Source organism: Squalius cephalus, assembly GCF_949319135.1.
Source record: "Squalius cephalus genome assembly, chromosome: 23".
NCBI lineage: Eukaryota > Metazoa > Chordata > Actinopteri > Cypriniformes > Leuciscidae > Squalius > Squalius cephalus.
In genome coordinates, this window is record NC_137144.1 from 12,798,793 (window position 1) to 12,810,811 (window position 12,019).

Here is a 12,019-nt window from a genome sequence, read left to right on the forward strand (position 1 = left end):
GACTCTGACTGATCCGATAACTCACCCCCAAGTTAAACTGATTATTAGTGAATGACAACTAAAATCTCACAAAGGTATCAGATGACTTCATAAGACTTCACTTGGACTACTTATATGATTCATTTTATGGAACTTTGAAAGCTCCAGTCAAGCTATGGATTGAAAGCTCCAATCCCCATTCATTATAACTGCATGGAAAGGAGCGACCAATACATTTGTTTAAAATGTCTTCTTTTGTATTCCACAGGAGAAAGTAAGTGATACGGGTTTGGAACAACATGAATGGAAGGGAAAAAAATGACAGAATTTTTAGGGTGAACTAATACTTTTAGGATGCGACTTCCACTTTAGCTTTTAAAGGTTGTAAAGTGCTGTTTTGTCATGTCTAAAGGGTCATTTCTGTCTTGTTCATCTTGCCAGAGCATATGTAGCTCATCTACCAGTTTAAAGCAAGCGCCAAAATGGATTTTAATACATACAACATTGCTCTTGTTTATATGACTCACTGAATCATCTTAAGTTCTGGGAAAGCTCCACTGCTGAATCACATTTCGCATCGCTTCTGTCCCTTATTTTTCGTCCCCCCCCCCCCCCCCCCCCAGCCTTCTCTCTCGCCCTTTGATTTTTGTCAAGGGGGTTTTAGAACCAAGCTCACGCTACGCTTCAAGCTCTTTAAGATGTCATTAAGACAAAGTATGGAAAGACACACAAATGTCAGTAGGGTTGTGTTTACGTAAGCTCCTCACTCTTGAACAAAAGCACAGGAACAGAAAGGTTTTCCACCGAATTCACAACAGGTGCCAGATTATATATAATATAATACTTAATGAGGACTCATTTTTATTCAATTCTTATACAATTTTTCATAAATAGGATTACATTTAAATTAGGGCTGTCAAAAGATTAATCGCGATTAATCGCATCCAAAATAAAAGTTTGTGTTTACATAATATATGTGTGTGTACTGTGTATAATTATTTTGTATATATAAATACACACACATGCATGTATATATTTAAGAAATATTTGCATACATATACTGTATTTATGTAGTTTATATTATATATAAATATATTTTTTTATATATATAAATAACACATTTTTCTTAAATATATACATGCATGTGTGTGTATTTATATATACAAATTTAATTATACACAGTACACACACATATATTATTAAAAACAAACTTTTATTTTGGATGCGATTAATCGCGATTAATCGTGATTAATCTTTTGACAGCCCTAATTTAAATGCAAATTTATTTGATGTCTGTGCATGCAAGTTGTCACACGTAAATATGTGTGTACAATTAGTAAATGAGACCCAGTTACTGAGTCATATAGGGCTTGTGGATGTGTGTTTGCGCAAGAAACACTGGTTTGGCAAATCATTAAGCCCCTGTCAGTCTAGAGACGAAATATTTGCTGGGGGCACAGGGGTTTATTTCAAACTCAACGCAACAGCAAGTCAGGCCACTGATTATTTGACATGTGATGGATATAAACGGACATAATAGTCACCCAAAGTAAGTGAAAAAGTCAGTAAAGAGCAATATTTAAGTTATTTTTGCAAGCTGACCTATGTAGCCGTTTACCTGTGTGTGTGTGTGTGTGTGTGTGTGTGTGCGTGTGTTCAGTGTGGCCACTATATGCGTCCACCCTTCCCTTCCCTGTAATTAGATTTGTGGAGAATGTAGCTGGTTTTGCCTGCTCTCTCAGCATAGTAAGCTGCTACTCTGTAAAAACTGTCATTTTAACTTGCATGTGTACCTGCGCTAAAATCTCTATGTATTTTTTTTTTATCTTTAACCAATGACATCTGACTAGTCTAATACCACCTTAATGCAATTAAACCTTAAATATGACACATTAAAGTGTTCTTTATAGCAAAAGCCAAAATGGTCATGTTTGGTCATGGGAAATTATTAAATAAGTTACAGAATTGTTAATTTATTTTAAATATAAATGTATTTTATATACAAGCATATTTATTTTTTGCTTATTTATATGTATTTTAATCAACATAATTATATGCAGACTATCCTATACATATTCTTAGGCAAAAACTCAAACACATATGTGAGTATTTGGCAAATGCGTTGTACAGTATGTGCACGGTCCAGTTGGCTAAATGTGCATTCTTGCATTACTGTGGCGCAACAAAAATTCAAGTAGGTAGCTATAAACATGATGACAGTTTAATAAGCTTTAACTACCTAAGATATTTTATGTTAATACCAAACCTTGCATTAATGCCAAACCTCACTCTTAGACATAAACTTTAACTGAAAAAAAATACATTTATGTCCCTATCCTTGCCCCCAAGGAGCATTCTCGTAGCATGACCAGTCTTTCTCAACAATCACAGTGCTTCCTGCAAACGGGAATACCTTGCAGAGTTTTTGTATGCCCGTCATTGGCACACCACCAGGGACAATGTCGCTTCGAGTTGTAACTACCAATTTATAACCCAGGGCTGATGAATAATAGAGCAGCGCCCTTGTAGTTATTTATGCACTAGAGGATCAGGATTCCAACCAAAGATTAATGGCTTACGCGTGGAAACAAAAGAGGACAGGATCCTTTTTTATTTGCACCCTCTGCTTTAATTGGACATGTTTTAAAATGCAAGCTGAGGTTTAAATGACCCTGTCTATTGTGCAACAGTGCTAGGCCGGATATTGAGACCAGCACGGCCCATTGTTTAGTGATCTCAGATGTCCTTCAATGCCAAGATTGGTGTTAGAGACAACCATCAGTCAATTGAGCAAGTGTTTGCAAATTTAAATTAGTTTTCCAAATCAGTTTTCAACCAATGTTTGCTTAGAGTACTGTACATCTTGTAAGGATGCAATTAATAGGATTGTGATTTTTTGTAAATTGCATCAAAAAGAAGGATTTGCAGCAGTACAAACAACAATAATGGTGTAACAGTAACAACACCGTATCGAATCTCCAAACAGAGTTTAAAGAAAATGCCTACAGTTGTTTGAACATGACTGTAGTTGTAGACCTTCTCGTCTTTGACACGCTTGTAGACATGTTGAGAGTCGTTGACGAAGATGTTTCATCTGTAGCTCTTGATGAAACCTGAAAGCTCCAACGTGTCTAGACACCATTGTCTTGCTTCTTGGTAGTCTCAGGGTTGTGACTACAGTTCAGCTGACACTGTCTTTGTTTTTTCTCTTTCCACCAATGATGAATAACACATCTATAACTGTTCCTGCAGCTCTTCGTACCTGATGAGGACACATCAATCTTTGGCCGCAGTGTCAATAAGCAGATCTTTGAGGGTTTGACTACAGGACTTCTGCAGACAGTCGCCACAGTGCTGGGGCAGTTGCACCCGACTAACTTAAATGGAGATTCTCCACGTATATGCACTCCAGATGCCAAGAGCAGACCTGTCGCCAGTGAGAACTTCAACACACGTACTCAAGATCTTATCAGGTTATTCATTTTTATGTTTTCTTTCCATGACTCTTCCTGATCAAGCATCTTGAATACATCTTGAAAATCTTGTCTAATGCATAACAATTAAAATAATCATGTTAATTTTTGGACATTTATTTTGTATAAATATTTGCATATCCACAGCAATATATAACCTCTTCAAATTTTGCAAAATGTAGCCAAGCATACCCCTACCATTCTCAAAAAGAAAGAGCATGGGTTAATTGAGAAGAAAAAGTTAATTCACAATGTAACAATTTACAATGTAACGTTAAGCTGTAAAAGACTGATTTCAAATCAGCCACACCAGTGCAAAGTGTACACACAATAATCTAAATCTAATCTCACTGCTTTTTATTAGTCATGTTCTCAATTCAGTGCATTCTTTAAACATCCTTTTTTCTTTTCCTTTTCCACACACCTCTCCCCCAGCTCATCAGCCAAACATTTCCTCTAAGATTAGAAAACTAAGCATTTTTACAGCTGTGGTGAAAACAAATACAGTCTGACGCTTACAACTGTATAGAGTGACATGGCTTTTGTTAGCAACAATATTTTTTGCAATGTGAAACACACAAGAGTTTCTTAAGTCTTGGAATGATATCCCTTGAGCAGGGAATGACCTCTTGGAAAGGATCCAGAGGTTATCCCGGTCAGACAATTTGGGAAATTTGTTTATAAGACTACTCCATTTTAATGACATCATAGTCTTGTACACATCAGACCTGGCTTTCTGCACTTTGGTTGGGTATGCTCTTGGATGCCCCATCTCTTTTCTAACTTAGCCGGCAACTCCTTCACAAATCTGTGCTCTAAACCAAAGTTTTTAGTCTCCACATTGGCCAAAATTCCCTTCTGGAAGTACACGACTTTCAGTTGAACTCGGCGTGAGAGTAGGGCAGTGCGGAGGAGAGCGCTAGTGCTGGGCTTTCTCCTGCTCTCTGAGGAAAGGCAGACAGCCCGGCCTGCTAAGAATCCCAAGCTTCCCACAATCCTTCAGTGTTCCCTCCCATGATTTGTTTGACACGAGCAGTCTCAAGCCCAGTGCAGTGACCGTGGAGTGACCTTGCAGACATGGCTGGAACAGGCCAAATAGTGGCTGGATTACCAAAAATAAATCCGCAGGGAAGAATAAAATAGAACCTTTTTTTCATTTTTAATTTTTCAACCTCTTTGGTTTTGAAACAGAAAAGAGGACTATAAAAAGAATAATACATAAAAAATAATCAAATATCAAATTGTGGGCTAATGGCAGTCGTGGGCTAATGGTTAGCGAGTCCGACTGGTAACCCAAAGATTGTTTGATTCCAGTACCAACATGAAATGACTGAAGTGCCCTAACCCCTAATCGCTTCCCGGGCACCCAGCATAATGGCTGCCCATTGCTCCGGGTGTGTGTGTGTCACGGTTTGAAGTGTGTCTGTGTGTTCATTACTCACTACTCCTAATGTGTGTGCACTGACTTGGATGGGTTAAAGGACAAATTCTAAGAATGGGTTACCATACTTGGCCTTCACATGTCACTTTCACTTCACTTTAAAAAGATTAAACTCCCTGAATGAGTCGCATAGAGATCCGCTAGACCTTTGGCTGGAACATCTGATCATGACTGATCACTTTGGCTCTTGTTGCCCAGATGAAGCATCTGAGAGGCTGCACAATGGTGTGTGGAAAACTGCTTTCTGCTTGAGTCAAACCCAAGATGAAAATAAAGCCATAACAAGGGGCTTTAGTTCAGGTGATGGCCGACCTATTGAGAAGGGCGAGGGGAGAATTGTAATTACCTTTACTGAGTGCACACACTTTTGACTGACAGCCGTAACAAAAGGAGGTATGAGGGAAATAGGAAAAGAGAGTGAGGGGAAAAATATACAGATTTGGGGAGACTGGGAAACAGAGGCTAAAGTGGAGGGTGTGAAATGCGGATCTGCAACTGAGTCAGCACGTTGCTGCACTGGAGCCACAAAATGCTGGCCCAGACTTCACTGGGAGGTCCAGTGATTGACTGCCAGGAGACTTTAGACCGTGCTGGAGGTGGGAGAGGGTGGAGGGACGGAATACCTGAGGCATGAGGGAAGAAGGGGGGCTTTTCTCCTCTTCTAGATCTGAGCTGGCACACGGAGACACAGTCATCCACTAATACTGTAATTAGGCCTGATTTGTAGCCAGGAGGGTGCGGACCAACACCATCATGAGACCTTTCATTTGACCAGACAAATTAGAGATATAGACATAATAGGCAGGAGTTGTGTGCTCAGATGAGAGCTCAGATTTCAGACCGAGAGCATTCTGGATTGCAGTGGCCTTCATGGCCGTGAGGTGCCTGCTAGACAGCATTTTAAGGCATCATAGGTGTGCTCCAAGTGTGAAGTCTGTTACAGAATGTCCTAATCTATATTCTGCTTTTGAAATGTGTAATTTTGACCCAATTTTTTGCCACCTTTGCATATATCCCAGAGAAGGCCATTCAGTGTATTGGAAAACATATCCAAATGTATACAAAATGGCGGATAAGGGAAAAGAAATGTTGACTATGAATGTGGTCTAAATCAAATTGATGTTCCTCTCAAGAAATTGAGCATGATTAATGTGATTGTGATCCAAACGTTTTCATGTGCTTTTAAGTCTGACGCGTTTCGGCTTGTTTCCCTCAGCTATGTGGTGAACATGGGTTTGATCGACAAGCTGTACGGCTGTTTCCTGTCCATACAAGGGCCGATCGACGAGAGTCCCAAAATGGCTGCCTTTCTGGAGCAAGCCACTGCTTTCCTCCATGGGATGTGCAAGTTGAGTTTTGGCATGACTGGGCGGTGAGTGGTTTCTAATGTTACTTTACTTCATTTGTCTCCAATATCTTCTTCCTTTATTTGACATGACCCTCCAGTCCACTTACAAAAAAACATGGTATACACTGGGACTCTTATCATTAAAGTGGTATTCTTTGAATTACCTTGAAAATACAATATATACTTATGATGTTATTTGGGTATTATAATTATTCAGTACTAAAGGGAAAGTTCAATCATACCACCATATGATGCCATCACTATACCATGATACCTCCACAGTATCTATTTTTAGTGGTCGCACCCTTCCCAAACATCCCCAGACAAGCAGATAACCTCATTCCTATCTAAATTAATTGGTGAAGTCCACTGTAGTTTTGTTGTTCTGATGTCTGAGGAGGTGCAGACCAGAGACAGCAGCCCCATCAATCAGCAGCTCATTTCCCAGTGTCTGACGTTAGCCCTGCAGAGCCTGTGCTGATAGTCATCTAGCGACCCTGCAGCTCTGTCTCCTTACACTGTAAACTCCTGCCTGCAGCCCACCCACGTGTGTGTCGGAGTGCATTTTGTGCATGCACAGCTGCTGACAGAGGCTAACCACGCAGTCAAAGCTTGTGATATCCCGACTTTGACCTCTGACCCTGACTTGCAGAAAAGACAGATCGCTGTGATGCTGCACTGTTGCTTTCTACAATTGCACTGTAAACATTTTAGGAGTGATTGTTTTTTTGTACATTGTGATGTTGAAATAGAGAAAAGTCTGCAGATTCTGTCTGGGCCTGATAAGGTGTATTAAAAGGTAGAAAAGAAAGTGCTACTGATGTGTTTCAGAACAGTTTGAATTAAATTCTTTTGATCTCTACTGATTGTCTGAATGAGTCTTTGCATTTGCACCAATTCAAATTTTACATGCAAGTCCATTCCAGTCCACTTGGATTTTGGAGTTCCTTCAAAGGTCCTAGCTCCACCTCAGTTGGCCAGCTATGTTCTATTCCAGCTGTTGCATGCTATGACGACATCCAGCTGGTTGTGACAACTCCAGTGTCTCTCCCAACATCCCTTGGCTTCTGACACTGAATATCTGTGAGAAACTCTATTGCCAATTCTTCTCTTTAATAGTCCTGCTCAGCGACAAAATCAACATCTTTAATAATCGAGTCAGCGTTCCATTCCGTCATTCTTCACCATGCTGAAGGCCAGGAAGTTGTCCCTTTGTGGTTCGTGTTAGACATTTCCGAGTTGCTCTACTCTCATGCAGTTGCCAGACCCTGGGATTTGTTCTTACAGCGAGTGCTTTGTATTTCTGTCACCGGCTACCAGTGTATTTGTTGGGATTAAATATTGATAGTCATCAACGGCCAATAAAAGTCAAGGAGTGCCTGTGCTAAGCTAATGATGACGTGTTAACATATGAATTGTGGCCTGTACTGCAATCAAAATGGATTAAAATGGTGGTGTATCTGAATGTACCACTATGTTATAGAGCAAAGTTTATTCCAATGCTGCTTTAATACACCTGTCTGCAGTCTTTTAAAGAAACCCATGTTTGAGGGTTGGATCCAAATTCTGCAGGAATGTTGATCAGCAGAAGCTAGATGGGGCACTCTTGGTGTAGAGTGATAGGAAGTTTAATGGAGAGAGACCATGAAGAGGATTGGGAAATGGCACAGGACATTTTCGGATGCTGACCACATTCCCTCTGAGCACCCTAACTCTATGCACTAACCAGAGTGTCATGGCTCCAGCAGGGTTTTAGGGACCTTGACTAATTTAGAAACCTATTTTTACTCGAGTCTTTAAATTACCCTTTTTCCTCAAGGAAATTGTTTCATGGCAAATCAAAGTTCCAGATGTATTTTGTCTCGTCCTTTCTAAATCGAGTAGACACTAACAGCATTACCACAGGTTTAGCTGTAAGCATGGATTAATCAGACAATGCTGATTTGGGGTCAGTAGGTAGACTCAAATTGCCTCTGTCAGGCCTTTCACTTTCATCCCACACTGCTGTCTCCTGTTTCAGAGTCAGGAGATGTGAAGTACGTCATGCACAGTCACTCTATGAGAACCAAGTCTTTGTTCCCTCATGTAGACACTGATCGTGACTGTCTGTGGATGCTGCCCTTATCATCTGACCTGAGACCAGCTCTGGGGATTTTCTTACGCCGGGTAAGGTTAAACGTGGGTGAGGAGCGCAGAGCTGAGATCAGTCGAACAAGGTGGCTTCCACCCGGAAGCTAATTCTGAGTAGCCGATCTCTTGCACTTGCTGTGATCTCATTGCCGAGAGTGAGGTTTCCCCCTCACCAAGCTTGACACTCCTTTCCCCCTTTGACTTACCAAAAGGTCTGTTTCCCCTCCAGTGCACTTAGTGTAGTGTTCACCGATGTATCCTCAACTGCAATGTGACACCTTGTAGAACTTGCCCCTTCTGTGCTGTTTAGGGATCAGCCCTTGATACCAATAGCCAGACTCTTGCCGTTGCACAGTAACAGAAGATCTCGTCTCAGATCAGCTTAAGGACCGCTTCTGCTCATACCCTCAGGGGTATGAAGTTACCAATCCTGCTAATCTGCAGGGTGTTGTCCTGACTAAGACACACAAACATGCTGCTGTAAATCTGGTAAGATGGGTCTTAATTAAATGTCCTGCAACACAAGATAGCCAGAGAGTAAGGTGAGTTTGCATAGTTGTGGAGCCAGTGCTTTTGGCTGACAGCTGGTTGTCCAAGTTCCAAGACTTCCCTCTACTTTGGCTCTACTGTTGCTATGTGGAGCGCTCCAGTATGTTCATTGGTGTATGAGATGTTTGGACGGTCAGCTTCATTGCTTAGAGGCTAAACTTCCCCAAGATCCACTTGATCAGTCTGTGGTTTGTCACATTTATAGATCTTGTCCTTACCTTGCCTCTACATCTATCTCTCCCTACATTCTAGATATTTATTTTGTTTATCTGTCAATTACATTCCATCAATTCCATCCATTCTTTGCATTCATTCCATTTTGGTCACATTCTTTTAACTTTTTCTGTACACTTCACTTCCTGTCTATCTCTCTATACATTCTATATATCTGTTCACCACATTCTATCCATTCTATATATTCATTCTTTCTAACACATACATTTTTTACATCTGTCCAATACATCTCTATTCATTCTCTACATTAACTCTATACATCTGTCCACCACATTCTGTCATTGTCTACACATTCTACATGTTAATTGTAAACATCTGCCCCCGCCATATTTTCTCTTTCTCTGTACATTCTGCACATTGATTCTATATATTTGTCTAACACATTCTGTCCATCTGTCAGTGGATTCTACACATTTATTCTATATTTCTCCACTACATTCTTTCATATTTATGTGTTCTATGTATTCATGTACTAATCCTTTCTTCAGTGCTCTTCACATTCATTCTATGAGTCTTTACATAAAATTCGATCAGTCTCTCTTGATATTCTATACATTCATTGCATACATCTGTTCAGCTCTCTAATACATTCTATTCATTGATTTTTATGAATCTGTCCACCACATTATAGCAGTCTCTCTGTACATTGTATACATTTGTTCTGTCCATCACATTATATCCACCACTCTACACATTAATTATAGATCTTTTTCTTCATCTTTTTTTATCCTTTATTCCTTCTCCTGTATCTCTATTTTCCTTCACCTCACACTTTGTTTCTTTCTCTCTGATCTCCAGTCCCTGATCCCAGGCTCAGAAGTGTAAAGTCTTTCTTATCTCTCCTCATATATTTGGCCGCAGCCACCCTCACTGTGTCTTAGTGTTCATTCCTGACTCGGGCAGGGCCAAATGTTACCAGTTAGTCCTATTTGCCCCATAGGCATGCTTCACAGATGGGGCTTACCTTCATTATTTATATCAGAACGGACAGGCTCTGGTCTGGCGAGTAAATCTAGAAGCCGCAGGGACCAGACATCTCACACTTCCTACATCCTGGGTCTTCGGCTTGTGTGGCTTATGCAAGTAACCAGCACCACATCAGGTTCTGTTACATTCAGACCACACCTTTGGCCACCTTTTGCCACACTTCCCCTCTGCACTAGAACAGCCCTGTGCTCTGCTGACTTTGTTTGAAAGGTCAGTGATTCAGATTGAAAGGTGCATAAACATGAGGAGCCTTCTTTCACTGGCCTGATGCATTGGATACAATGAGGAACACCTTTGGCCTTGCTAATAGAATTAGTATATAGAACAGTATTTCTGACCCTGATTTGTTTTTCATTCCTGGAGTGTCAGTCACTGGTTAACGGGTATTACCTGTTGAACAAAGTGGTCTTTTGTCCCACATCATGTGTGATTGATCTTGTTGGTTTATATTTGAGTAAGAGCACATTTCTACACAATTTTCTGAATGTCTGTTGCTATTCTGTGTCTTCATGTGTGCCTTCATTTAGGTTATGTTCAGATTGGTACACTACCAATCAATGTGATTCTTTCCCCTTTAATTGTCGTTTTCAGTTCTCTGAGTATCTTTGACAACAAACGTCAGGACCCTACTGGTTTGACAGCCCTCCTGCAGAGCACTGATCTAGTGGGCGTCCTTCACATGCTGTACTGCATACTGCTCCACACTGCTCCCCCTGAGCCTCTCTCTGTCGGCCCCACGGGCCCCCAGGGGCCTTACAGCTCCGTCGTCATCCAGGTGGCCCTCCAGGGGTTGCGCTTCCTCAACACCTTCGCCCTGCTGGACCTCTCAGCCTTCCAGGTATTCATTTCCGATGTGGCGCTTGTATGTAATAGATGTATCAAATAGTATATGGTTGAAAAATGAAAGTGTCAGTGACGATTTTAGGTTAGATATTCGTTTAATTAGTTAGCACACCGAATTTCCAGGTTTTTAAGGCCTGACTGAGTGCACTCAGAAAAATAATCTGGCTCAAGTGTTTTATAGAGTCCAGAAGACTGTTTACCTTCTGAAAAGTACTGCAGCCGTCTGGGTAGCTACGCATCTCGTGATGGATAACCTTATTGCTCTGGTCCTGTTTACAATCTGTGATATCCTGCCTCTTTGATTCAAAGCTCTGCGGACGGATGCGAATATCTTTTTTGTGGTGTCCATCCTGCTGGTAGTTCAAGCCACCCTGTCTGCTTAAAGTAATGCTGCACAGCTTGTTTTTTTTCTTCAGAGAGGTAAATGCAGCAGTTCGGCCTTCAGCTAGTGGCAGATATGTGGCCTCATCCTACAGACAGACGTTCTGAAAAGTAAAGCAATAAAAAGTTCTCGGGCTTTCATTAATGGTTGCGTTGGTACGTCTGCGCACACAAATGTGGGCCGTAAAGACATAACCCTCAAAGCTAATGGTCCAATCCCCTCAGAGCCACTGGTAGGATATCAGTGTTTCTTCACAGAACAAAGTTAACCCAGTGGATGTAAACACACCTGACCTCTGACCCCGGGCCAGCCATGTTGAAAGCTCTGGGTGAGTAATGCGGACAGTGAGTGGCGTAACATGCACAGGCTCCGGTCGTACTTCAGCCGGCATGATAAAGAGACAAGAACGGTATCGCTAGGCTAAATCATCATGTAAACACCTAGGCGTGAACGAGGAGGGTCAGAACCCTATGAATTACTTCAATGTGATGTTGTAGAAACAACCGCACCAACTATTCATAACAGTTAGTTCTTTGTAATTAAAGCAAGTATTAGAGAGTAACTAAGTAGTTATGCTACTAACTTAATTTTTCAGTTGGGTGACAGCAGTAGAGTGATTCAAACTCTATGAATCAGTTCATTGATTCATATGT

The 12,019-nt window shown here is 41.0% G+C and overlaps 1 protein-coding gene across 4 annotated transcripts in view; it reads left to right on the forward strand.

Annotated features, from left to right (window-relative positions):
- scaper (S-phase cyclin A-associated protein in the ER) overlaps positions 1 to 12,019 on the forward strand; it is a 111,083-nt gene that overhangs the window by 74,950 nt on the left and 24,114 nt on the right. For all 4 annotated transcript variants that reach the window (XM_079858779.1, XM_079858781.1, XM_079858780.1 and 1 more), the window contains 3 exons: positions 3,232 to 3,452; positions 6,110 to 6,265; positions 10,733 to 10,979. In XM_079858779.1, the coding sequence (XP_079714905.1) occupies positions 3,232 to 3,452; positions 6,110 to 6,265; positions 10,733 to 10,979 (624 nt within the window). The remainder of the gene's footprint in view (positions 1 to 3,231; positions 3,453 to 6,109; positions 6,266 to 10,732; positions 10,980 to 12,019) is intronic.